At 62.6% G+C, this 26,750-nt stretch overlaps 3 protein-coding genes across 4 annotated transcripts in view; 1 reads left to right on the forward strand and 2 right to left on the reverse strand.

The window, feature by feature from the left end:
- Position 1: 1 nt before the first annotated feature.
- Positions 2–9,908, reverse strand: FASTK (Fas activated serine/threonine kinase). Its single transcript, XM_066202880.1, has 10 exons — positions 9,805–9,908; positions 8,867–9,470; positions 6,186–6,656; positions 5,472–5,620; positions 5,038–5,254; positions 4,765–4,924; positions 3,736–3,827; positions 2,853–3,474; positions 2,432–2,546; positions 2–593 (listed from the first exon to the last, which is right to left on the reverse strand). Exons 2-10 carry the CDS (start codon positions 9,423–9,425, stop codon positions 507–509), a joined length of 2,472 nt encoding a protein of 823 aa, XP_066058977.1. The 5' UTR covers positions 9,426–9,470; positions 9,805–9,908; the 3' UTR covers positions 2–506.
- A 255-nt stretch (positions 9,909–10,163) lies between these two features.
- Positions 10,164–12,144, reverse strand: TMUB1 (transmembrane and ubiquitin like domain containing 1). The gene is made up of 2 exons (XM_066198276.1): positions 11,660–12,144; positions 10,164–11,162 (listed from the first exon to the last, which is right to left on the reverse strand). The coding sequence occupies exons 1-2, from the start codon at positions 12,019–12,021 to the stop codon at positions 10,808–10,810; spliced, it is 717 nt and encodes a 238-aa protein (XP_066054373.1). The 5' UTR covers positions 12,022–12,144; the 3' UTR covers positions 10,164–10,807.
- A 6,707-nt stretch (positions 12,145–18,851) lies between these two features.
- Positions 18,852–26,750, forward strand: part of AGAP3 (ArfGAP with GTPase domain, ankyrin repeat and PH domain 3) — a 109,497-nt gene continuing 101,598 nt past the window's right edge. For both annotated transcript variants that reach the window (XM_066202902.1, XM_066202910.1), the window contains exon 1: positions 18,852–19,225. In XM_066202902.1, the coding sequence (XP_066058999.1) occupies positions 18,946–19,225 (280 nt within the window). In that variant the 5' untranslated portion in view covers positions 18,852–18,945. The remainder of the gene's footprint in view (positions 19,226–26,750) is intronic.

Here is a 26,750-nt window from a genome sequence, read left to right on the forward strand (position 1 = left end):
CTTCCCTAACGCCCCCCTCCTCCAGGCCCAGGGAACAGCCCCGTGTGCACACCCGCTCCCGGCCCTGCCACGATCCCCTGCAGCCCCCCGGGACCCCTGCCCCCCGCAGCAGGCCAGGCCCAGTGCCCCGGTGCCCCGGCCCAGAGCCGTGCTGGGGGCACAGGGCTGCCCCCAGTGCCCAGGGAAGCCCAGGCCAGGCCCGGCCCTGCAGCAACAGACTGGGCTGGGGCAGGGGGGCCACGAGGGACCTTCCCCAGTAACTCCCCCCCGCCCCCCTTAAGTCACAGCCCGGCCCCCCATAACGGCAATAAATAATCTCACACTCCCCCAGCCCCACAGCAGGAGCCGGTGCCCATGGCCTGGCCCCACAGCCTGGCCCCCCTAGATGGGGAGCATCTCCATATCCCCCTGACCCCCCGGGATGGGGGGCAGCTCCATATCCCCCTGCACAGGGGAAGGGGCTGGCAACACCCACCTGGCCCCCCACACCCCCCTGGATCCGTCCCTCAGAAGCGCAGCTCCCTCAGCTTCTGCCGCAGGTAGTGCTTGGCCTCCTCGATGCCACTCACCTTCTCCAGCTCCGTGTAGGGCAGCTGTGAGGGGACAGGGATGATGTCAGAGCGGTGACAGCATGCCTGGCCCCACCTGTATCCCCAGTGCCTCCAGCCCCCAGCCCCATTCAGCCTTCTGTGGCGGTGGGAGGAAGAACAGGACGCAGATCCCTCCCTGGAGAAGGAGGGCAGCGGGGTTCCTGCCGGGGGGATGGACACAAGTGTGGGCAATGGCATGGAAGTGTAGACAATGCCCAGCTCCAGGCTCACCCAGCCTAAGCTCGGCCCTGGACAGGTGGTGCAGGCACACAAAGGGAGGAATCTCAATCCTCATCCCACCCTCGAGCCCCTGTCAGCACCCACCATGAAAGGTGCAAGGTACTAGCGGGGCTGAAAACTCTGCAGGTCCAACAGCCCCGAGGGCAGCACCGGCACTCGCAGAGCAGGACTGAGGGTCGTTGGGACCCAGTGGCAGCACAGGGGAGGAATAAAGGTTCCGAGAGCTGGAGCCCCTCAACGCACAGGTGAGAGCTGGGGATGTTCACGTGGAAAGAGGAGTCTCTGGGGAGACCTCTTAGAGCCCCTTTCAGTGCCTAAAAGGGCTCCAAGAGAGTTGGAGAGGGACTTAGGTCAAGAGCCTGGAGGGGCAAAACAATGGAGAATTTTTTCCCACTGCCAGAGGTGAGGGATGTGATATTGGGAAGGAATTCCTGGCTGGGTGGGTAGAGAGGTCCTGGCACAGGGTGCCCAGAGCAGCCGTGGCTGCCCCTGGATTCCTGGAAATGTTCAAGGCCAGGTGGGATAGGGCTTGGAGTGACCTGGCATAGTGAAGGTGTTCCTGCCCATGGCAGGGGCCGGCACTGGATGGGCTTTAAGGTCCCTTCAGCTGGGCCCCTGCTGTGCCTTCTGCAGGAGGGACACACACAGCCCTGGCCAGCCCAGTCCAAACACCAGCTCAAGGGAGAGCTGGCCCTGCTCCCGGCCCAGCTACGCTGCTGGGCAGCTCCCAGGTGATTCTTCAGCAGTCACAGGACTCGGGGGCTCTGCACAAACACGGGGCTCTGGGCTGCTGAGCTCTAGAATGAAGGGGAGCTGCAGCTGGCATGCCCTGGAGGCAGCAGGAGGTCAGACAGTTTGGGAATGGCTGTGGGATGGTGCAGTGGAAGCACTGCTGTAATCCTGGTCCTCTCTGCAGTGCAAGAGTGAACAGGACTGAGGGCTCATTTCCAGTGCCATTTTTCTCAGAAAGATTCATCCTCAGGCTAAAACCACCCACAAACAAGCACGTGGGAGCTGCACATCCTAAACCAACACCTGGAGTTTGCCAAAAGAGCTGCAGACCTGAGGGCTCTTCCAGTCCCAGCACTGGGCAGGAACAGCTGGGGCTGGAACCAGGGCAGGCAGGGCTCTGGTGCAGAAGGTGAACCAAGGTCCCTCCTGCCCCCTTGGCACATGAGATCACAGGTCACCACGTGTGGACCCATGTGTGTTCCCCCCAACCTGATTTGACCCCGCACCCGATGCCGCTACTGTGGCAGCCTGGGCTGAGCACCCTCCCCTTCCCCTTCCCCTCACCCAGGTCGGGTCTCAGCTCACAGGACAGACTGTCCCTTGTCTCTGCCTTCCATCAGGGCTGGTGTCACCCACCAGCTGCATGGAAAAAAGTCCTGCATGGGGTGGGGGAGGGCAAGGAGACATGAGGATGAGTCATCCCTGCTTCCTCTCACAGGGACAGGAGTGTTTACACTGGAGATGCCAGGTCTGGGCCCATCCTTCCAGGGGGATGCCAGCTCTCAGCTCTGAGCCCATCAGATGCCAGCTCACAGCCCATCACCCACTGTGCCCCCTGGCCCTGAGGAGACGGGGGCAGCCCCCCTTACCTGCACCAGACAGTATCCCAGCAGCCGCAGGTGCCGGTCCCTCATGGCCCGGGAGCCCACCAGGATGTCGGAGTTCTGGCAATAGTGCCACTTGTCATTGACCGACAGCACCACCCTGTACAGGGGACAGCAGTGTCACCCCATGTCACAGTATCACCCCAGCCTGTGGACCCTGCTCCCCAGCACCATGGCAGCTGAAGAGCAGCACCCCAAATGACCCCAGACCCTGCTGGTGGCAGGGACAGCTGTATCCAGCACCCCAGGGCAGTGGGGACGTGGGTCTGTGGGTGCCCCATGGCACTGGGCAGGAAGGGGCCAGGGCTGAGCATCCCAGGGAGCAGGAGCCCAAGGCAGTGCCAGGGTGGCTGTCCTGCTGGAAGGGACCAGGGACATAGCCTGGGGACGTGTCCCTGCTCCGTACCTCTGGATCTCCTCGGCACCCTGCGGCCCTTCGCCCGGCCTCTGCTTGGGGCTGGGCCGGCACGGCGAGGGCGGGGGGCCGCTGTCCTCGCTGGCTGGGGGGCTCCGCTCCTCGGGCTGCTCCTGGGTCTGCTCCCCCTGGAAGCAGCCGTGCTCTTGGCCAGGGCAGACGGCGGCCTCCTCCTCCTCCTCCAGGATTTTGCCGATGGGGAACTGGAAGAGGGAGGCGGTGGAGGTGCGGGGGGAGCAGTCGGGGGTGCCGGGCGGCGGCGCCGAGAGGCACTCGGAGGGGCTGCTGAGCGTGGAGCTGCCCGGGCTGGCCAGGGACGCCTCCTTGCTCAGCCCGCAGTAATAGTCCGAGGGGGGCTGGAAGCAGGGCCCCCCCGGGGCCGGGCAGAGCGCCGGCAGGAACCGCCCGGCCCGGCCGCTCTCCCGGGGGCCTGGGGGGCTGCTGGGCGTCTCGGGAGCAAACGGGGCAAAGTCCTGCAAATCTGAGGTGAGGGCGAGGACACTGGAGCGCAGGGACATGGCGACAGGGGACGTGGCTGGGGGTGCCCTGGAAGCCGCCGGAACGCGTGAGAGGGGCAGCACTGTGCCCGAGCGGTTGATCCACAGCAGGAAGTCTGCAGGAGAGAGAACACGGATCAGCAACCGATGGGACGTAGGCTCGGGAAGCCTGTGCCCCAGCTGGGACTCTGAGCCAACAAAAGCACAGGGGAAAGCCCCCTTTCTGCAGCGGGAGGGCTCAGGGAGCTTTGTCCCAAAGGCAGCGTCACAGGGAAGGCAGTGACAAAGCAGCCAGAGCTCATTCTGCCCCGAATGACCCCCACCCTCAGCCCCCAGATCCCACCTGGCAGCCCTCTCCCCACAGCCCGGGGGATTACCTGTGCAGTACCCAGGGGGCAGCACCTCGTCCTGCCGGTAGCATTCCTCTCCCACCAGTTGTCGCAGCGCCTCGGCCACCAGCCCCTTGTAGCTGCAAGGAGGGGACAATCAGGGGGGCACTGCAGGGGCTGACGTGTTCCCCCAGCACTGTTGGTGCTAGTACAGCACTGTGGAGATGGGAACCCCCTGGAGTGGGATGCACAGGGCAAGAGTTTTGGGCTCTGCTGTTGGGAGTCAAGAGGGGATGGGCTCCAGTTCCTTTTGCAGAAAAGTTCCTCATAGTACTGGGCCACCAAAAGCCCCCCAAAACGGCTATCCAGCCCTGGAACCACTGCCCAGGGCCAGGGGGAGTGGGGAAGTCAACAGCCACGTGGATGTGGCACTTGGGGACATGGTCACTGGTGGCCTTAGTAGTGCTGAGGGACAGGTGGACTCAAGCTAAGTCACCCAGCATTGTTATGACATCTTCATCCAGATGTGCAGTCCCTTCACACAAGCACCCTTCCTCCTCCTCTGCCCAGGTCCTGCTGGGGAAGTTGTGCAGGATGCATTTTCATTATCTGATTTTTTGCTCTCCTCCTGGTCAATCTCAAAGCCGTCACCTGTACGCCAGTCTCCTGACCGCCTGTACATCCTGCTTCCAGCAGATGGTATTCCCCAAAATGCTAGGGGTGTAGTGAGGCTGGAGTGGCAGAGAGAGCGCACTGACTTTGACAATGCCTTGGACAGGGAGCCTCTGCACCCAGCTTCTGCCCCCCGCTGTTGGTAACTCTGGCAGGACTAGGAGGCGTTACCAAACCAGTTCTCCCTGTATGAATATCGTCTCTTCTTTGTCTCCAAGGCTTTCGCAACCCAAACAATTCTGCAATTCTAAATGATTCTGTGACTCTAGAGTGCTACCCCACAGGCTTCGGAACTGCCACAGGGGCCTTCACCCCGGCACCGTGTGGGATCCGGCCAGAGCAGGTGACCGACCCCCTGTCCCCCACCGTGAGGGACAGCAGAGGTGCTCCCCCTCGCCCCCTCACCTGTACTTCCTGTTGGCCTCGTCGGCGGTCAGGGCGTGCTCGAACATGAGGACGCGGTAGCGCGGGTCGAGGCGGGGGCCGCTGTACTCACGGAACTCCAGCTCCACCGCCGCGTCCAGCAGCGACAGGTACCGGCGCACGATCAGCGCGTAGGGGCTGCCTGCGGGGCGGCCGAGATGGAGCCCGCCGGGCCAGCACCCCCTCACCCAACCCTTACCCCAGCTGGGGCTCCCCCAGCAGCGAGCACCCCGGCAACGGCCCGACCTGACGTACTCATGACATTGGTGATGAAGCCTGGGGAGAAGACCTGGTGAAGGACGGTCTGTGGGAAGTGGCTGAGCTGGAACATGGACATGAGGATGTTGACGGTGGCCAGTGGTGAGCTGCCGGCCTTCTGCTCCAAGATGGCCTCCAGCTTGGGGAAGAGCTCGCCGTGGTTGGAGGGGCGGTAGTTCATCCGGCTGAAGGGGAACACCAACTTCTGGATCACCTGCAGCAAGAGAGGAGTGTGGGGCCGGGGTGGGACAAGGGACAGGTCGGGGCCACCTGACCAGTGCCATGAAGAGACAGGTGCTCAGAACCCGCCAGGACTGGGGCATGGCCCCATGTCCCCTGGAATGCCCCATCACGATGGAGAAGGGCCATGGCTGTGCTGCCTGTGTGTGCCCACAGATAGAGGTGACCCCACAGGTGAGGCGAGCGCTCACCTTGCTGTCGAGCTGCTCCCCACGCTTCAGCAGGAAGTTGGCGATGGTGTCGAGCAGCCGCGGCTCACGCAGCCGGTGCCGCGCCACGTACTTGGCGATGAGGGCCATGGTGTAGGGGGTGAGGTTCTCTGCCTTCCGGGGCAGCCACTCTGCCGAGCCAACACAGTGGGGAGCCCGTCACAGGGGCCAGCCCTGTCCCCAACCCAAGTCCTCTGCAGCCACCACAGCCCGGGCAGGTGGGAGGACAGGACCAGAGAGTAGCACTAGTCCCAAAACCTTCAAAAGCCAGGCAGCTCCTAAAACCCCTCAGGTATGGGTGAGGTGAGAAGCTGAGGCAGATTCCTGTCATGCACAGCCAGAAGGCAGAGATGGTGCACAGCTGGAATGTGCACAGATGGGACCCTCTGCAAAACCCCACCAAAACTCCACTGTGTCCAGCCCAGAGGCACCATGGGAAAACAGTTCCTAAAGGAATGGGGAGCTCCTGGTCCATCCCAGCACCTAGAGGAATGGGGGACTCCCAGCCTGTCAAAGGGCTGGGCTGTCAGTGACAAGGGTGGCCATGACACAGGGCTCCTTCTGCTCCAGTTCTGGGGCTCAGCAGGGCCCCAGCTGAGGCTGTCACCCGGCCAGAGGCCCCCCGTCCTCTCCCCGACCAGAGCCCTGACCCCCAATGCGGGTGGCAATGCTGGACCCCACCTGGGCACCCCTCACCTGCCATGCTGCGGATGAAGCGCTCCTGCCGGTTCTCGTAGAAAAGCTGGGAGCTGAAGATGGCCTCCAGGGCCTTGTTGTTGGCCTCCTGGGCACACAGGGCCAGCATCTCGTCCAGCAGCGCCAGCTCGTGCTCCCTCATGGCGCTGACCTGGCCCAGCGTGTGCCGCACCAGGCGCAGGATCTTGCGGTTGTTGATGAGCTGCTGGTCAGAGGCGGCGTGGCCCTGCAGCGCCTGCGCCCGCAGACGGTAGTAGGAGAGCAGCAGGAACAGGGTCTGGGGGTGCCGCTCCTTCTCCAGGTGCCGCTCCAGGCTGCTGAGGCAGGACTCGACCAGCGGGTGGGGGCTGGAGGGGTGCAGCCGCATCACGCTGCTGAACACCATCGACACGTCCTTCTGGTTGAAGCGGCCCAGGCGGCTGCGGGACTCGTCCTCCAGCACCCGCACGAGCGGCGACTCTCCGGGCAGCCCTGCAGGGAAAACGGGCACAGGCACGGCTCAGATCCTGGGCACGGCTCAGCCCCACGGCACAACCACCTCCGGAGCTTGGGCAGGAGGCCGCTGCCACGACTGGACGGATGTGCTGGATCAGTGACCAAACGGAGAAGGAAAAGGGAGGGGAAGGCAAAGCACCAGCAGAACATGAGAGCATCCGCACCATGGAAAACTCTGCGTGGAGCTGCGGGGTCATTCCCACACATCCCACTGGAATGGGAGCCCTGCAGCTCAGCTGCAGTAGCAAGGTTCATTTCCTAAATCTCAAACATGTCAAAGACAAATCACTCACAGAATCCCAAAATCTCAGACTGTTTTGGGTTGGGAGGAACCTTAAATCCCATCCAGTTCCAGCCCTCTGTCACGGGCAGGGGCACTTCCACTGGACCAGCCCTATCCAACCTGGCCTGGAGCACTTCCAGGGGTTCTGGGCACTCAAAAAACTCACCTCAAAAAGTTCATTAAAAAAAGTTGTGGTTGGAAAACAACTGTAACATCCCACGTGACCAAACTAAACGCTGTTTGTTCCAGAAGGGACTAATCCTTTGGCTTTTTTGACCTTCTCCTGTTTCCCAGCTCAGCTTTAGCTTGTGCGACCTGGCTCCCAGGGAAACACTCCCCTGCAGCTCAGGACCTGTTATCCAGGCCTGGGCACAGGCTCAGTGCTTTGGCTGTCAGGAGGGATCTCCTCAGCAGAGGCAAAGAGCATTGGGGGGCCTGGAGTTCCCCACCACCCCAGGATTTGGGCGGGCACAGGCCGCAGGGCAGCACAGGGCAAGTCACTACGGGTTATTGCTAATCAGAACTCAGGAGTGGGAATGTGCAGAATTGGTCTGAGCAGTCGCTTTGTTCCATAAAAAGGCCTCGAAAGAAAGCTGGAGTTTGTGTTAATGAGGGCCAAGGGGGCAGAACGAAGTGGGGGGCACAGCAGAGTTGGGGGGGCCCAGCACGGGGAGCCTGAGGAGGGCCGCGGCCCCGGCAGCTCCGGCTCAGTGTCAACAAACACCCGGCGCCGCCGGCCCGGGGACGACGGGCAGAGCCGGCCCCCCCAGCACGGCAGGGCTCGGGTTACTGCGTCAACCATGGCCGGGCGGCGCCCCGAGAGAGCCCTGGCCCGGGAAGGCTGCAGGGAACGGGAACGAGAACAGGATGGGGGGAGCCACGGGCAGGAGGGCTGGCACCCGCCAGATCGCGGAATCCTGGAACTGTTTGGGTTGGAAGGGACCTTAAAGATCATCCAGTTACAACCTCCCGCCGTGACCAGGGACACTTTCCACTACACCTGCCTGGCCTTGGACACTTCAAGGGATGGGGCAGCAACAGCTCCTCTGAGCAACTTCTCACAGGGCCTCCCAACCCTCTCAGGGAAGTATTTCTTCCCCGTTTCCCATCTAATCCTGACCTCTGGCAGTGGGAAACCATTCCCCCTTGTCCTGTCCCCACAGGCTCTTATTCAAAGTCCTTCTCCAGCTCTTGGACCATGTCCATGGCCCCCTCTGGGCTCGCTCCACATCCTTCTGCTGTTGGGCTTCAGAGCTGGAAGCAGCACTGCAGGTAGGGCCTCACCCGAGTGGGGCAGAGGGGAAGATCCCCCTTCCTGCCCTGCCATCCACTCCTCTTTGGATGTAGACCCCATCCCCTTCCTCGCAGCAGAACTTGCAGGATCACCCCGGCCCACAGAAGGAGGAGCCTCTGGGATGCAGCCTTCCCTGGGACACAGCGCCTCAGGATGCCCCTCCCCAGCTCAGCAGCACCCCAAGGAAGCTGCACAGGAACCCAAATACCTCAAACCCTCTCTCCCACGAACCCAGTGACATGGGGCTTGTGCCCTCCAAGAGTTCAGCCAAACCCACGGTTTCTCCCATCGGTGCCCAGGTGTTTGCTGGTTCTCAGGGCTTGGAACTCAAGCTGGAACTAGACACGGCCCGGGAGTGGCTGACACACATCCTGCCAGGCAGGGCTGCCCAGCATCGACCTCCAGGTCAGCGAGGGACACTCCTGCCCTGGAGGAGCAGAGCATCCCTGCTGAGCGGATCCCCCAAGCCCTCCTGCCCCCTGAGCAGAGCCCTCAGTGGTCACAGCTCCATCAGCCACAAATCCAGCTCTACATAAACCGGCACAAAGGCAGGCCCTGGCCCGTTTCAGCGTCGTGCTCCCCACAGTGTGACACCCGGGGGTGGCTCACCCAGCGCGGCCGCCGCGTACAGGCAGTTGACGATGCTGAAGTTGTCGAACTTGGCGCAGCCGCTGACGATGGCCTGGCAGAGCACGTGGAACTCGGGCTGCTCCAGCACCTGCCCCGCGGGCCCGCGGCCGTCCCCAGCGCCCATGGGCGGCCCCGGCTGCTGCTGCAGGAGCTGCCCCAGCTTGTGCAGCGCTATGGGGTAGTGACTGGCCGACACCTTGCCCGGGTTCTGCGTGACCCAGCGGAGCACCTCGCCCACGCTGCGCGAGCGCTCGATCAGCCGCTTCATGGTGAAGAAGGTGTCGTAGCTCATCTTCTCGTGGATAAAGTTCCAGCTCTTCCTCTTGCCGTGGGCCCGGCCCCGGCCGCCGTCCGGGTGCACGGCGGGCAGCAGCCCATGGCCGTAGGGGTCCAGCGGCAGCAGCAGGCGCGGCCTGGCCTTGCCGGCGCAGCAGCAGGCGGGGAACATCGCGGCACCGCGGCGCTCACGGGCAGCCGGGCCCCGCGGGCCCGCCCGGGTCAGAGCGCGGAGCCATGGGCACAGCAGCGGGCACAGCATGGCGGGGGCGGCGCGGCGCGGTGGGCTCCGCGGCTCCGGAGGACCCTGCGGGACAGAGCGGCGGGGGCGTGACGGGGGGAACCGAGGGGCGGCCGGAGCCGGCGGGGCCACGGGCGGCCGCGGGCACCCCCCGCACCCACCGGGATCCGCGCCCCCGCCCGCACAACTCCCCGGCACCGGGCCCGCCGCCCTGTCTGGGCCCACGTCCCGCCCAGCCCCGTGGTGCCGGGACCTCCGGCCTGCCCGGCGTCCCCCGCCCCACGGCACCCGCCCCTCTCCCGGGCATACTCCGACCTCCACCGGCACCAGGCCCGCCCCGTCCCCCTCGGAGGGATTCTCTGCCCCCCATCCGGCCCGGCCCGGCCCAGCCCGGCCGTACATGGCGCTGGCGGCCGCTCGGTCCCGCCGCCACCGCCGCCACTCAGCGCCGCCGGGACACGGACACGGCCCGGGAGCGCAGCCCCGCCGCCATCTTCCTGCAGCCCCGCCCCACGCCCGGCACTTCCGGGGCGCGGCCGGCGCGCGCCGCATGCAAATCAGCGCTGCCCTCCGCCAATGAGCGAGAGCTCCAGTCGAGCGGGGCGGTGCCGCCAGCGCAGGCGCGCTGTGGCCCTGCGGAGCGCGTGGCGGAAGCGGCCAGGCCCCGCCCCCGCAGCCCCGCCCCCTGCCCGGTTCCCGCGGTCACCCGGTGTCCCCTTCCCGACCCACGGCGCAGCACAGCCGGGACGCCACGGCCGGTCACAGTCTTTCCGCTTTAATCGGAACGGCGGCGGGGGGTGGGACCCCCCAACACAGCATCGGAATCCCCGGGACAGTGGGGCGTGCAGCCACCCCCGACACCGGGACCGCCTGGGGGCACAAATCTTCCCCCGGCACGGGGACCTCAAAAGCGCGTCCCGCCGGCACCAGGATCCTCGACACCCCAGGGCTCATGTCCCTCTGCAGGCACTGGGACCCCCGGGAGCAGCACCCCGGGAGGCGCCAGGATGTATTCCCACGGGGAGAAGCTCTTGCAGGCACAGACACCTCCCCGGGCAGGACGGCACCCGAGGAGCTGCACGCCGAGTGGCTGGGGGAATGCTCCATGCAGGGACAGGGGGCACCGCGACGCCCCCGAGGTAGCTGAGCCCCCACTCCTGCAAGAGCCCCTGCGTGCAGACAGGGTGTGGGTGGGCGCCTCCTCGGGACTCCTGGGCCCGTGGGGGACGCGGACCAGGGCCCAGCCCCCCCAGTTCAGGCGCAGTGGGCAGGCCCCACGTGCCCGCGATACGTTCAGTGGGCTGAGCACAGAGCCCTCCGCGTCCCAGGTGGCTTGGGCAGGCTCTCAGTGTCCCAGGTGTGGCTCTAGGTCCCCCGTGTCCCAGGCGCTGGTCCGGGCCGCGCTATCTGCGGTACATGGCGAAGGCCACGAAGGTGACGAGCAGGGTGAGGCCGGCCAGGCAGGTGGTGGCGGTGGCGGTGAAGACGTGGCGGTGCTGCAGCTGCAGGTACCAGAGCAGGGCCAGCAGCAGCACAAAGAGCGGCAGCGCCAGGCTGCCCACGCCCAGCGCGGCAGGAGCAGGGCTGCGGGGACCGGGGCTGCCGGGGGCCGTGGGGGCCGTGCTGGGCGGGGACAGGTGGCAGTGCAGGACGCTCAGGTGGCCCAGGTGCAGCCCTGCCAGGCTCTGGGTATCATCACGCAGCAGCTGCCCCTGGTAGATCAACCGCACCTGCTGCTCCTGCCCGGGGAAGTAGGTCCTGGAAGAGACAAGGACAGGGATCACACTGCTGACAGGACAGGTCCCTCTGACCCACCTCCTGTGACCGTGCCCACCCTGACCTCTCACCCCACCTGTGTGTCCCCATCAGCCACCCCAAGTGTCACTTCCCAGGTCAGTTTCTTCATCCACATCCCATAACGTGCCCACCCTGCCCCGCACACGTTTGTGCGTGCCCCAGCTGTCACCTGCCAGGACAGTCCCCTCTGTTCAGCCCCTGCCAACGCAACTATCGTGACCCTCCCTCCCTGCCCGCACACCTGAGCGTGCGTGTGCCCATCTGCCACCTCAGGTGTCACCTGCCAGCGCGGGCTGTCCCACGGCCCCGCCAGGGATAGGCACAGGTCCCTGGGCACAGGTCACCTGCCCCGGGACACCGCTGTCCCCTCCCAGGTGCTGCGCGGAGAGGAGGGACGCCCGGGGGGGTCCGAGGACTCCCGAGCGGGGACAAGTCGCCCCTGCCCGCCCCTCCCTCACCTTTTAAGAGCACCGACGGTGTCCCCGGGGCGCACCCGCGCCAGGCGCTCCGTGTCGTTCAGGAACTTGAGCCGCAGCACCAGCGTGGGCTCGGCGGGGCCCTCGGGGGTGGCCGCGGGAGAATTCCGGTGCCGCAGCCCCGCCGTCTCATCGGAGGCCGCCGCTCCCTCGGCCGGGGCAGGGGCCGGGGCCGGGGTCGGGGCCTTGCGCTCGGCGGGGGCCGCGCTCGGGGCCGCCTCGGTCGGCGGCGCCGCGGGCTCGGGGGCGCGCGTGGAGGCCCAGGCGAGTCCCAGCACGGCGGCCGCCAGCAGCAGCGCGAACAGCACCGTCACCTCATCGCCGACGCCCTCGATGAGCGCCATGGCGGTGGCAGGACCAGGGAGCGCACCGGGAGAGGGTACCGGGGGGCGCGGCCTCAGCCCGCGGGGCCGCGGGGAACCGGGGCCGGGGCCACGGCCGCACCGGGCCGGGCTCGGGCCGCCATCGCGCCGCTTCCGGCCGGGCTCGGGGTGCGATGGGACATGTAGTCCTGACTCTAAGAGCCACAGCGGGGGGCGGGCGCGCGGAGCACGCCGGGAGTTGTAGTCCCGGTCCGGCGCCAGGCACTCCCGGTGTAATCCCCGTTACTTCCAGTCACTGTCACTGCGTGAGTGATGCCAGCCCCTCACAGACACTCCCGGTGTATTCCCCGTTACTTCCAGTCACTGTCACTGCGTGAGTGATGCCAGCCCCTCACAGACACTCCCGGTATTATTCTGGTAACTTGCGGTATGTCCCCAGACAATTCCAGTAGAGTCACAGTATTACCCCAGTATGATCCCAGTTGCTGGCAGTTGCTCCTAGTGTAGTTCCCAGTATGAACCCAGTTAACCCCAGTATGATGCCATTTGTCCCCAGTGTAGTCCCAGTTGCTACCAGTCACCCCAGTATGACTCCGGTTACTCTCAGATACTCTAGATACTCCCAGGTTTAAACTCCTGTGGATGCGTCCCTTGGGGACATGGGCAGTGGTGGCCCTGGCCATTCTGAGGGTGGGTGGGCTCAGGCATCTCCGGGAGTTTTCTACCCTCAGTGGTTCTGGAGCTGTGAATCTCCAGGAATGCCCAAAGCCACCTGCAGGCTCTGATAAAAATCTTTCATATTAGGTGAAAAAAAAAAATCTTAATTTTAGGTTAAAATTTGTTAATTTTAGGTGGAGAGGTCCTGATTTTAAGCTAGAAATTGTTCATTTTAGGTGAAGGTTCTAATTTTAAGTGAAAAGTTAATAGTTCTATGTCAAAAATTTTTACTTTTAGGTGAAGAGGTCCAACCATGGAAATACAGCAACAGAGATAGGGGAGATGGGAACAAACTGACTCTCCCATAAAGGACAATTGTGGGTCAAAGGGAAATTCTGGGCAACAATGTCCCCTGTCTTCAGGGTGTCCTCTCCGCAGGTCCCTCACTGGCATGGCACTGATATTTCCTGGGATAAGATCAGGAGGATTCTATCCTCCATAATTTTTTCCCTGGGAAAAAAATCGGGATGAAATCAGGATAAAACCACGAGGCATCAGCGTGCCAGAGCAGCCTCTTCCTACTGAGGGTATCTGGGGTTGGGGGCCTCCCAGGAGGGAATTCATGATTTCTGTTCCGGGATTCTGTGTGGGAGCTGCCTCTGGCTGGGAAGGATGGGCTGCAGGTGAGCGATCCCCACTCCAAGTAAGGCAAAACCCATCCCCAGCCTGGAGCTGCCGAGGTGCCCAGCAGATCCCAGGGTTGTCAGAGCAATGGATGTGACAGCAGCAGCAGATTTAAACCATGACTGATCCGTGCAGGCAGACAACCGGGATTTATCCCTTCCTGATGCAGGAATGAGCCCGAATCCACTGCTGGAGGGGTTGTGTCTGCTCAGATTTGAGGGTTTATCCAGCGGTTCATCCCCTCCCTGATAAATCCGGTGTCTGGTTGTCACTGTGGATTTGTCTGGCTTCAGCTCCCAGAGAGTGGGACTTTTCCATCCTCCCTGCCTCGATTAAGAAGCTGTTTAATATTCCTCTGAAAGTGCTTCCCCAGTGTCATCCAGTCACCTTCAGTTTCCCAGGAAAGCTGAGCAGATTGTGCTCCTTAAATCCGCAGCTGAGGAACCAGGGAGCATTCGCGTTGCCCTGCCCAGGGCTGCTCTGAATCCCTTGGATTTCTCAATGCTCTCCTGAGAGACTGGTGATCTAAAGTGATGGCCAGTCGTGGAGGTGGGCACCCCCTGCCCTGCCTGGGCTCCACAAGCAGCAGTGAGGTGTTCCCAGGGCTCAGCAGGGTGAGGGCCCCCCACAGTGACACCCACAGGTGTCCCAGCCCCTTCCTGCAGCTCTGCCCCGCGGCTGGGGCTGTGACGGGCGGCTCCAGCCCCCCTGGCACAGGAGGAACCAGGGCAGTGCCTGTCCCCTGGGCTGGCACTGCTGAGGCCTGACCTCAGGATTGGGCCCCCCATGAGAGGAAAGACTATGAGGGGCTGGAGCAGGTCCGGGGCAAGGAACAGAGCTGGGGATGGGTCTGAAGCACCAGGAGCAGCTGAGGGAGCTGGGAAAGGGGCTGAGCCTGGAGAAAAGGAGGCTCAGGGGGAACCTGGCTCTGCACAAGCCCCTGACAGGATAGGTGGGTGTCAAGCTCTGCTCTCAGGGAACAAGGGACAGGACAAGTGGAAACAGCCTCAAGCTGTGCCAGAGGAGGTATAGGTTGGATTCTGGGGAAAACATTTTCATGAGAAGGGCTGCCTCATTGTGTTTCTGCCAGGGTTCATGGTCCCTTCCTTCTGTTTCCTCTTTACTCACCATTTCACCTTTCCTCAGTGTTTCTCCCTGTGGTGTCCCCCATGACTGGGCTGAGCCCCCTCCTGTCCCACAGGCCTTGCTGGGATTGTTGACCCTGAGCTCTGTTCAGGATCTCCACAGCGCCCAGGGGAGTTTAATCCACCTTGTTCCATTTTCAGCCTCTTTTCCCAAAGCCCACATATTTGGACAGCCCAGCTCCTCCGGGACTGTGACCAGAGAGGGGTTGCAGAGGGATTCTGCCCCAGTGGGGCCCTGGGGACAACTGGGACACCACGCCATGGATTTCCACCCTGTGGTGTCCCTGGTTCGTGCGGAGGCAGCACTGGTGGGACCCGCTCAGCCCAGCCCAGAAGAGGATCCCAGGGCCCCTCAATGTGCAGGTGGATACCTGGAGTGGAACATGTTCCAGTCGTCACCAAAATCCACGGGGTGGTCTGAGATGGCCGATGGCACTGTGGTGGGTCACAACAAGGGACACAGACAACCGTGGTCCTGTGTACCGTGGTCCCCCCATGGGGCCAGCAGCCGTGTTGTGTCCGTGTCACAGTGGGGGGACCTGACCTCTGGGTGGGACACTCTGCTCCTCTCTGCTCCACACCCAGAGCCTCGTGGCAGGGACACAGCGGGATGCTCCAGCCGCTGAGCAGTGGATTTTGGATTTGCCGTTTGACAGCCACATGGTGCGGATCTGGATGGGATTAACAGTGGAGCCGGTACCTCCTTGCTCCAGAGTGAGATTAAAGAGCTGCAGCTATTCTGGGGAAAGCTGCTGACTGATCCCCAGCCCAGAGGGAACAGTCCCTGTCACTGGAGGGTGACATTAAACACCTCCTTTCCCGTGAACCAATGCTGCCATGCAGCAAAGTGCCGATGCATTTGGGAACAGGAGCCTATGTTGTTATAGTTGTCTATGTTGGGTGCACAGGAGGACAGGCAGCCTGAGCCTCCCAGGGATGGATGGAGTTTCCTGCTGCCCTTAGTCTGGGAAAGAGGAACAGTGTCCCCAGCAGTGCCCCCCAGCTGAGCCCTCAGCTCTCCCAGCAGAGATACCCCCACAGAAAGAAAGAAAGCCCCAGTTTTTGTTGCAAGAGTAATCAAACACCTCAGTCCCAGTGCTCTGAGAAGCCGTAAAGCCCTGGAGAGCCCCCAGGACCCCCCTCTCTGCCCATTTTGCTCAGACACTGACTGAAGCTCAGCTCTGGGCCTTGGCCTCTCCTCAGCTCTGTTCTGGGGGTGCTGCTCCTCAGCCCTGCGTCTTGGGTGGACATTGGGAACCTGCTGTGGGGACCCTCCTGCTGCCCCACGTGGGCTCTGGCACTGTCTGGTGTCATGGAATGCTTCGGGTGGGAAGGGACCTTCACACCCATCCTGTTCCACCCCACTGCCATGGGCACCACAGGTACCAGGGTGGCTGCTCTGAGGGTGGGAGCAGCGGCAGGAAAAGGAGGAGGAGGAAGAGGAGGAGGAGGAGAAGGAGGAGGAGGAGATAGTGGAGGAGGTGGCACCTCCTCTTGGCAGCAGCACTGGTTTGAGGCACTCACGAACTGCAGCGTCAGATGGAAGTGCTGCAGATGGAGCAGAGAAAGTTCATGATCTGAGGGTGAAATCCATCCTGAAAAGCAGTTTACATCTTCAAGTGGCCTGTGTCTGCAGAGGGCAGGTGGTTGGTCATCCCTGAGGGAATGTTTGCTCCTGAAAGCCTCGGCTCGTCCCCACCCGCTCCTGCCTTTCAGCATATTGAACTTCCCTCCTGGGTTTTCCCATCCCTTTGCTAAGCCCCAGCTCCATCTGTTTGCTCTTCTTCCTCTGCACCTCTGCAACACTCCAGGCTCCAGTTTTCCAGCATTGGCCCCAGCGCTGACTGCAGGGTCCTGCTCCACGGGGACTGGCAGGGACAGCGTCCCATCTGCACAGGCTTGGGCTGGGTGTTGCTCCACCCCAGGGTCTGCCTCTGTCTTGGCCCATCCTTGTGCCCTGTGTCCTGCTGGGTGGTGGGAGGTGGCAAGGACCCGTGGGATCCCCGGTGCTGGAGGACACTGGTGGCCCAAGGAGACCTGAGCTGTCAGCTCAGGGCAGTGTGTAATCACCCATGTGGGGGACGAGCGGCCGAGGGGTGTGTGGGCATCGCACACCTCTGCCGGAGGAGAAGGAAGAAGAGAAGACAAGAAAGAGGAGGAGAAGGAGGCAAAGGAGGAGAAAGAAGAGGAGGAGGGGGCAGGGGATGTGTGAGAGGCCAGAGCCCACCTGTCAGGTGTGTCCCATCCCTCACCAGGTGCAGACCCTGGAGTCCCTGACTGAGACGGGGACGTGGTGGAGGCGGCTGCACGTGGGGTGTCTGGATATTCAAAGGGGGTGAAATGGAGACAATTTATAAATGTTCATGTGATAACTGAGGGCAGGGTTTAGTGGGATCCTGGGGAGGAATTCTTCCCTGTGAGGGTGGCGAGGCCCTGGTGCAGGTTGCCCAGAGAAGCTGTGGCTGCCCTGTTCCTGGAAGTATTCAAGGCTGGGTTGAAGGGGTGTAGGGCAACCTGGTCTGGTAGAAGGTGGCCCTGTCTGCATCAGGGGGTGGAACTGGATGGGCTTTTAAGATTCCTTCCCACCCAAACCATTCTGGGATGATGATGATGATGATGGTGATGATGGCAGAAGATGGAGAAAAAGGCCATGAGCAAGGACCAAGAGACCCAAACAAAAAGCAGGCTGGAGAAGGCCCATAGCACAGCCAGGCACAATTGTGTTGGGGTGGTGGGATGGCCCTGCATAGCCCACGTGGAGGTAATCCCCTCGGACAGGTCAGGGAAGCTCCTGCTGAGCAGAGCTGCGACCATAGATCTTTCAGAGACCCCTTGGAAGCCTTGGGGAGCACGCAGGTGGGTGTGCAGGCCAGGGGAGCATGCAGGGTGAGGGGAGCCTGGTGCTGTGACAGATATGGATTTTCTAAATGCTTTCCAAAAGCCCTCATAAAAGTTGTTTTCTAACAAACCCCTTCTCGAGGCAGAGGCGGTTGAGATGCACTCAAGGAATCCCGGAAGGGCACAAGAGGGAGGGGGAGAGGGCAGGGAGGTTTCTCCCACCCACACACCCCAGCACCCACTGCCGAGTCACAGAGGATTCCAGAGCCGGGAGGCATTTAGAAACTTCCCAGAGATCTCTCCTCCTCCCTCTCCTCCTTGCTGTGCTCTTCCTCCTTGTCTTCCTCCTCCTCCAACCCTTCCCACCAGCACCCAGAGAAGGGCAGAGGGTGAGAACCAGCCCACAGCTGCTCCCTGTGCCCCCCTGGCACTGGGGCATTGCTGCTCACCATGACTCTGGACCCAGTGGGACCGAGGGAGAAATCCACTGCAATCTTGGTTCTTTCAGCTGCTCACCTTTCTGTTCCTTCTCCTCTCCCAAATTCCACTTTCTCATGTAATCTGCCAGGGCCCATGATCCCGTTTTTTTATGTTTCTCAGCCATTCTGAAGTGATGCCCCAGCGAGCTCCACTGGCTCCCATGGTGCTGCCAGGGGCGGCCAGCCCTGTGTCCAGCCAGAGCCTTCCTGTGCCCCAGGTCACCCCATGCAAGCTGTTTCAGGGATGGGCACAACGGGAGGGGTGTTATCAGTCCCTGCCCAACAGGCATCTCCTGGGATGGCTGGACTGTCACCATGGTGGGGCCCTGGGCAGTTCCACCATCGCGCCAGCCCTCCCCAGAGTGGCCTGGAGCAGCCCGTACCGAGCATACGAGCAGGGTGACAGCAGCCGGCCTGTGGGCAGGGGGTGACCAGAGACGAGAGCCCACCACAGAGGGGCTGCAGCTGGCAGGCGCCCAGCAACCTCTTGGGACTGGTCACGTTCCACAGCTTCATTATTGACCTTGGAGTGATTAACGACGAAATTACCTCTGGAACGCAGCCGGAGGCAGGGCTGGCGCAGGGGTCTCCAGGCTGGCACAGGGGTTTTCCAGGCCGGGGGGGAACCCTCCCGGGCCCCGCGGGGCAGGCACGGCAGCCCTGGGGGCAGCACGGGCACGGGCAGCGGCACAACGCGGTGTCCCGGGACGGCCGCGTGGGATGCTGAGGGCCGGGAGCCGAGACTCGTATCAGGCGAGGGCCGGGCAGGGGGGCAAGTGCCCATCACCGCGGTGCCGGGCGGGCAGGGGCGGCGGCGGAGCGGGGCAGGACCGGGCAGCGGCAGTGCTCCGCTCCTGCCTGGTCCCCGCTCTCGGTCTCGGCCCCGCGCTCCCCCTCCGGATCCCAGCGCCCGCTCTCCCCCTCCCCAGCGCCGGCTCCGCTCCCCGCTCTGCCCACCGCGCTCCCCCCGCTCCCCGCCCGCCGCGGGGCCGGTCCCGCTGACGCGGGCGGGGCGGGGCGGAGCGGGCGGGAGGCGGTCGGGGGCGGCGGCGGAGCCCGGGGGACCCGCGGACGGACGCGGCTGTGGCCATGCAGCGGCTGCCCGGAGCCCCGCGCCGCTGACCGGCCCCGCCGCCGCCGCGATGAATTTCCCGGGCGGCGCCGGGCAGAGCCCCGGGCAGCAGCAGAGCCTGGCGGCGCCGGGCGGGCCGGTGCCGGTGCCCGTGCCCGGGCCCTCGGGGCCGCAGCCCGGCGGGCCGCCCCCGCCGCAGTTCGGGCTCTCCAACTCGGCCGCGATCCGCGCCGAAATCGGGCGGTTCGAGTCCGTGCACCCCAATATCTACGCCATCTACGACCTCATCGAGCGCGTGGAGGACCTGGCGCTGCAGAGCCAGATCCGCGAGCACGTCATCTCCATCGAGGGTGAGCACCGGCCGCCGGGCACCGAACGGGTCACCGGCACCGGGGCACCGAGCCGGGGCGCCTTTGTCCCCGCCGCCGCTGCACCTGCGCCCCGCTGCCGCCCGCGGGGCCCGGCGGAGCCCGGCCCGGCCCTGCCCGCGGGAGCGGGATCGCGCCGGGCCCTGCAGCGGCGGCGGGGCCGGGGGCGCGGGGGGCCGGGCGCGGCCTGCACCGGCCCGGGGCTGACGGGCGGGCGCTGCGCCCCCGCCGCCGGCAGCGGGGCCGGGCACGGCGGGGGCTGCGGGGGCCGGGCGGGCCGGGAGGGAGGGAGCGAAGGGGACACGCTCGTCGGCCTCCCCCGTGCCGGCCCCGGCCCCGGCCTCGGGCCCGCAGCGATGGTGGTCGCGGCCGGGCCTGCGCAGGACCCGGGACTCCGCCCGCGGCCTCTGCCGGGAGCGGCGGGCGGGGGCGGGCGCTGGTCCGGCATCGGGGCGGGGGGGGGTTTGTCCTCGGCGTCGGCGGGGACCGGGATCCGCCGGAACCCGTTAACATTAGGAATGCAGAAAACTGCAGCCCGGGTCCCGGGGTCCGGCAGCGAGGGGAGGGATGGGGCCGAGGAACTGCAGAGGAGCTGAGGAAATGCAATGGAGCCGAGGGGCTGGGATGGAATTGGGGGACTGGGATGGAGCCAGGGGCTGGGATGGAGCTGGGGCACCGCCGTGGGTGAGGGACCGCGGTGCAGCCGCCGATGGGCTGGGATGAAGGGGGCGATGGGATGGAGCTGGAGGCCGGGATGGGCGAGTGGCTGCGGTGGAGCCGGCGGGCTGCGGTGGAGCTGCGGGGAGGGGAAGGTTGATCGTGCTGTGCTGAGGCCCGCTGTGGGCCGGCGGGCTGCTGCAGCCCCCCTCTGCCCTCGGTGAGCCCAAACCTCCAGGTTTCTGCAGTAGGGAAGGCAGCAGGGCCGCGGATGCCTTTGGTCTGGGTGCGGAGCCCCGGTCCGGCTCGGTGCCGTTCCCCTGCCCTGGGTTTTGTTGTCCCTGCTTGGTCGCAGCGTGCTCAGCTCCGTTCCTGCTGCCTCATGCCAGGAATGTCACTGCCGGGCACACGAGGTGGTTTTGGGGAGTGATGGCCCCGCTGTAGGGTGCTGGCCACCACGGTGATGCTGCATGGGAGCAGCAGCCCGGCTGCTTCTCCAGAGGCCTGCATCCCACTTGGGTTCTTTTGGGTTTCTGTGGAAAGGAGGAAAGGAAGGTGGACTGTAAGAAGGTCTGAAGGGTTGCACGGGTTGAAGGAATGTAAATCCCAGAATTTGTTTTATTGGCCTCGTGGTGCAAGGACAAAGGACACTCAGCAGGGTTAAGACAGGGAGGATGTAAAACCCTGGGCTGATGCTGGAGGGGCTTTTCCACCTCTGTGGAGGTCTTCAGCTACAGAAAGCTGCTGGGTTGATGGAATCCAAGAAGAGGAAAGGGACTCAGGCTGGATGGAGATGGGTGGGAGTGCGAGGCTGGCACAGGCTCCGGCAATGGCTCAGTTTGATACACTGCGGTCCCACAGTCCAACCGGGGGAGTCACTGTGGGCTGCTGGGGGAGGACTGTGCTGTGCCCATTCCCCTGGGGCTCCCGCAGCTCTCCCTTGTTCGTGCCTCTGGTGACAGCTGTGCTGGGAGCCCCGAGGTCACTGGTGACATGATCTGATCTTGTGTGTGGTTCCTGCACGGTGGGACAGAGGAGCTGCCAGCTCAGACACGGCAGGGCTGTGCCTGAGGTGCCCCCAGGGTCACCTCTGTGGGCAGAGCGGTGTCCCTGCCCCGTGTCCCTCTGCAGGGGCGCTGGGCCACCCGGGGTGCTGTGTCCCTGCCCCGTGTCCCTCTGCTGGGCCACCCGGGGTGCTGTGTCCCTGCCCTGTGTCCCTCTGCAGGGGCGCTGGGCCACCCGGGGTGCTGTGTCCCTGCCCTGTGTCCCTCTGCAGGGGCGCTGGGCCACCCGGGGTGCTGTGTCCCTGCCCTGTGTCCCTCTGCAGGGCCGCTGGGCCACCCGGGGTGCTGTGTCCCTGCCCCGTGTCCCTCTGCTGGGCCACCCGGGGTGCTGTGTCCGTGCCCTGTGTCCCTCTGCAGGGGCACTGGGCCACCTGGGGTGCTGTGTCCCTGCCCTGTGTCCCTCTGCAGGGGCGCTGGGCCACCCGGGGTGCTGTGTCCCTGCCCTGTGTCCCTCTGCAGGGGCGCTGGGCCACCCGGGGTGCTGTGTCCCTGCCCTGTGTCCCTCTGCAGGGGTGCTGGGCCACCCGGGGTGCTGTGTCCCTGCCCCGTGTCCCTCTGCTGGGCCACCCGGGGTGCTGTGTCCCTGCCCCGTGTCCCTCTGCTGGGCCACCCGGGGTGCTGTGTCCCTGCCCCGTGTCCCTCTGCTGGGCCACCCGGGGTGCTGTGTCCCTGCCCCGTGTCCCTCTGCTGGGCCACCCGGGGTGCTGTGTCCCTGCCCCGTGTCCCTCTGCTGGGCCACCCGGGGTGCTGTGTCCCGTCCTGCGCCCCCGGCCACGGCAGTGGGTGCTGGGCACGGCGGTGGGAGGCGCGTCTCTTAGCAACTCCTCTGCTGCGTGGTTCCTCCTGTTGCTCAGGAAGGTGTGAACACACACACACACCGGCCTCTTGCGTGCTGCTGAGGTGCTCGGGGCTTCCCAAAGCACCCTGTGTCACCCAGAATGAGGGCTGAGGGGTTGCCCTGCACCTGGCTGGCCATGACACAGCTCACCTGGTGTCCACAGGGCTGTGGGATGGTGCCAGAGGCTGCATGTCCTCAGGGCCTTTTCCTGCTCGAGCCACAGCCCCATCTTGTCTCCTCTGAGCCTTCCCTGTGGATTTGTAGCAGGATCCCACAGATTTCCTTGTCCGGGCTGCATTTCCTTGATACCTGCCAGGCACTGGGATGAATCCTGATCGTGGTGAAACGAGCGCTGTGATGACACAGTTACCTGTGACCCGTTACCAGGTGTGTGTGAGTGAATTAACAGGGGTTAATTATGGGCTGGAAGAGCCTTGCTGGAGATGTTATCATTCCATGGAGTGCCTTGGTCTGGAGGGGAATTTCCTTCTAAACTGCAGGTTTGGGGCTTGATACAGAAATGTCTGGAAGAGGATTTTGTTTGTTGATGTTCCTGATCTGACGATCAGAGTTGGTGACTGGAACGGTGGTTCATGGTCTGAAAATCCATGATGGAATTTGCCAGTGAAACCCCAAATTCAATTTTCTAAGACTTGAGCACTGGGTCGTGCAAGGCTTGCTCACGTCCTCCTGCCAGATTCCTTTTCTGTAGGCAATTCCTTCATCTTTGAAGGGGAAAAGTCAAAGGCAGTCCTATACTGCACTGGGGCAGGGGGTCCAGGCTGCCCACCCTCTGCTGGGGGCCAGGGTTGCCAGTGTCCCTGTGGGGGTGTCACTGCAAGGGTGTCACTGCTGCAGCTGCGCCAGCAGAGGAGTCAGGCGTTGGCAGAGCTGTTCAGAACTGGGGGGTGGAGTGGCTGTTGGGGGGCTGCTGCAGCAGAGCCCTGCCAGCCCCCCAGGCTTGGGGAACAAGCCTTTCCTGAGAAGTTCAGAGCCCATGATGGGGTGAGAGCCAGATGCGCCTGCTCATGGGTTGGCATCAGTGGGAAGGAAGGGAACTGTGCTCTGTTTTGGTCTCCTCCTTGAGCTGGAGCTTTATTTGGAGGCGACGGGGGCAGAGGGGCTGAGGGGCGCTGGGGCTGGGAGGCACGGCAGGTTGGGCTGGTCGCCAGCATCAGCTGCATCGCAGGCAGGACCTGGAGTTTTTTGGTAGTTTCTAACCACCAAATTTGGACAGATTTTCAGGGGGCTTGCAAAAAGCGATTCCCTCATCCCAGGCTGCTTTCCTTGCCAAATTGTGGAGACTGCTGCAAGCTGCTGAGTTCTATAAAAGATTTCATATCTGCATAAAGCAAAACGGTACCAACCTGGGGCTGGTGCAGCCCTGCTCGCAGTAAATGTGGCCTCCAACATCGTGACTGTGGGACAGGCTACAGACAGAACCGTATTAATAGAGTTTGTAATTAGAGCAGTAATTGCACAGTGCTTAATTTCTTCCCTAGAAATGAACTGTGAGCAGTGATCTGAATGTGGGTTTGAGGAGGACGAGCGATGTCTCTGGTGGAGGGGGTTACCTGAGGGATATCCAGGACAGGCTGTGAGCAGCATGGGGCCACAGGAACCAGCATGGATCCATGGACAGATGGGAGAGACAGCACCAGCAAGATGGGATAACGAAAGAAGATCGTGATGTGGGACTGAAGAGATGGTTACACAGAGGTTTTCTGGGTGTGTAAAGAGGGAAAGGTAGAAGGGAGATAAGAAGAAGGTGAGATTCCCTCAACAGAGCTTTTGCCAGATGATGGAAATTTTCTTCTGACATTTGTAGTTGTGCACATGCCTTGCAGCCCACCTAAAGCTCAGCTCTCTGGGAAAGCTTGGAAAGGGTTTGAGCCGTGGTGAGGACTTGGTGTCCAGTGAGCAGGACCAGGAATCTCTCTGTAGTCAGCTTTACCTGGAGCACATGTTTTTTCCCTTCGTTGTCCTTCCTCACCTCTCCCACCTGCCTCTAAACCCATGTGGGTTCCTCTCTGCAGTTTAAGAAGCAGGGTTAGTTTGGGAAAGCTCTCCTCTACAATTCCCAGCTGCTGCTGCTCTGGCAGAGGCTTGGGATGAGAGAAGCCCTGCAGGATGTCTGTGGTGGCTGGGAGCAGCCGGGATGTCTGTGTCCTCCTCACCTGCTCTGCCGGGCAGGGGCTCCCCCACTGCTGGCTCCGTATCACCCCAGGGCCTGGTTGGTTTCTGTGAGGCCAGCAGGACCACTGGGTCACTTGGTGTAAATAGCCCATCCCAGGATTTTAGCCTTAAAAAATAAGGCCTCTGGCTAAGGCCTGTTGGAGGTACAGACCTGGGCCTCTGCCCCAGGAGTTTACTCCACCGTAATCTGTCTTGCCGTCAGTAATTGCTGTGACTTTTCCAGCTGGCATCTCCAATATCCTGGGTATTTCCTCCATTTCTCTCTTAGAAAGGACTACTTTGATACTGGGCATTTTCATGTTTAAAGCCACTTTTACCAGTTACTGAGGCCACTTTGCCATCTCTCACGAGTTGAATTGGCTGGACTTCATCATTCTGTTCAGCTCCAGCACAAGTCCTCCATGCTCCATCCTTTCCCAACGTCTTTTGAAAGTGGCTCCTGATGTGCTGATTCACGAAGCAAACTGAGGCAGGAGCTGCCAGTGGTGCAGGATCTTCTGGAGGAAGATGGGGACCCTCCTCATTGGAGCCCTCCAGTCCTGCCAGGCTCGGGGAGCCCCACACTGCCAGGCTGCACTCAGGGCTCACCATGTCTTCGCTCTGCTGAATCAGCCTCGAGTAAATTACACCCTTTGGGAAGGAGAGCGTTCTGCTTAGCCAGCTTTTTCCTGCTAATTCCATGACCTCTGCAGAAAACTGCCCTGTTTATGTATGCCTGTGAGTTCCCCAGGGCTGGGAAACCACAGGCCGTGGTGCTGGGGTGCCGTAGGGGGAGCTGCAAACTCCAAAGCCATCGGCACATCCCTGCTCCAGGGCCGGAGCTGGGCGTTCTGGGCAGCTGTGTGGCTCCTCCTTTGTTACCCCTGCATTCAGGGCAACGTTCCTCTGACACTGTGGTCTCCAGCTTTGCTGGAAGTTGAGTGCAAACGTGGTTAAAAGAGCACGACGTGAGAGGTTGGGCAAATCACAGAACCAGAGAATGGTTTGGGTTACAGACCATCTTGTTCCATCCCCTGCCATGAGCAGGCACACCTTCCACTAGACCAGGTTGGCCAAGCTCCATTCAATCTGGCCTTGAACACTTCCAGGGATGAGACAGCCACTGCTTCTCTGGGCAGCTTGTGCCAGGGCTTCACCACCCTCACAAGGAAAAGTGTCTTCCCAATATCGCATCCAACCCTGCCTTCTTGTCCATGGGAAGCCATTCCCCCTGGTCCTGTCACTCCAGTCCCTTATCCCAAGTCCCTCTCCAGCTCTCCTGGAGCCTCTTTAGGCACCGGAAGGAGCTCCAAGGTCTCCCTGGAGCCTTCTTTTCTCCAGGTGAACATCCCAGCCCAGCAGTGCAGAGAGGCTCCAGCTCCCGTTCCGATCATGCAACTCTGTGTTGTTTGGGTGAGGGGTGCTGTAGTCTCAGGGCCAATTCCCACGAGAGGCTCCCAAGGGCACTAGGAAGTGCTTCCTGGGCTGCTTTATCTGCTGGCAAGGATAGCCCTGGGTCCTCCACCACTGCGTGTGTCCTGGCCCGGCTGAGGTCATCTGCAGGGCTGGTGCTGCTCAGCGTCTCATGGTGCCAGTGCCTGGCATGAGCAGCACCAGCAAAAGGACCTGCCTGGAAGAGTCCTGGAGCCAGTTCTGATGTGATGGGAGACATTGGACCCCAGGAGTGATGAGCAAGAGCTAAAGCACAGCTGAAGAAGCCTTTAGCACTCTTGAAGAAACACATCCCTTGTTTTTACTGAGTTTTATATTGTGGCCCAAGTCATCGGGAAGCATCTTTGCCAGGCGCAGCTCTCACCTTGCCGAGCGTGCAGATGGACAATCCGGTCTTGGGAAGGAATCAGAAAAGGTCACTGCTTGATGCCCTGGTTGAAGGGAGTTGGGAGAGATGGTGAAACTAGCAGGAAGGCCGGAGGACGGTCCCAATGGCTGGGAACTGAGCAGGATGGAGTTGCAGGTGCTGTGCTGGGGAAGGTGAAGGTTCCTGGTGCGCTGGGGGCAAGAACTTGGTGCTGTGGCCAAAGAGGAAGATGTGGGGATGTGAAGGTACACGGGGAGGAACAGGAGTTGGAGGTGGGGTCAGGAGAGAACTGGGAGTCTCTGGCTGCGCTTTCAGCTCCCTTGATCCAAAACAAGCATGGTTGCTGCGGGCAGGGACAGTGCAGCTCTTCCCACTTGGCAGCTCCACCTACTCCTCCCTGTGATCAGGAGCTACTCTGGCAGGAGCCAGGCGTGTGTTGGGTTTGGTTCAGTCAGTTCTCAGCCGCTTGTGGTGTCACCACGTGAATGCGGGTGGTGAGACGGGGACACGCGTGGTCAGGTCTGGGGGAAGCAGAAAAGACCTGGATTGTGCTGATCTGAGCTGAGCAACAGCTGACGGCAAAGCTCCGTGTGCCAGGTCTCCTGACCATGACAGCAGCACCAGCAGAACCTGGGGAGGAGCTGGGAGCCTGGTGCCTGTTCCAGGGACATGCTCTGGGTGTTTGGCCAGACGTTGGCTGGTCTCGCTGTGCTCACTGTGTGTCGGTGTGATGTCAGTCCTGGGTGGCTCTCTGCCTTCCCAGCACAACCATGGTGGGAGGTCCCAACGTAACTCTTGTCCCAGCATAAACTCCAGATTTCTCAGGAGTTTCACAGCTTGGTTGCACAGTGCCTTTTCCAGTTTAGGGATGATGCTCTGCACTGACTGTTGCTCCAAGCAGCGATGTCCTGCTGCCCTCTGTCAGAGCGGGGACAGCAGTGACCTGTCCTCAGA

This window comes from Chamaea fasciata, unplaced genomic scaffold (assembly GCF_029207755.1).
Source record: "Chamaea fasciata isolate MVZ Bird 193981 ecotype frontalis unplaced genomic scaffold, bChaFas1.0.hap1 SCAF_1, whole genome shotgun sequence".
Classification (NCBI taxonomy): domain Eukaryota; kingdom Metazoa; phylum Chordata; class Aves; order Passeriformes; family Sylviidae; genus Chamaea; species Chamaea fasciata.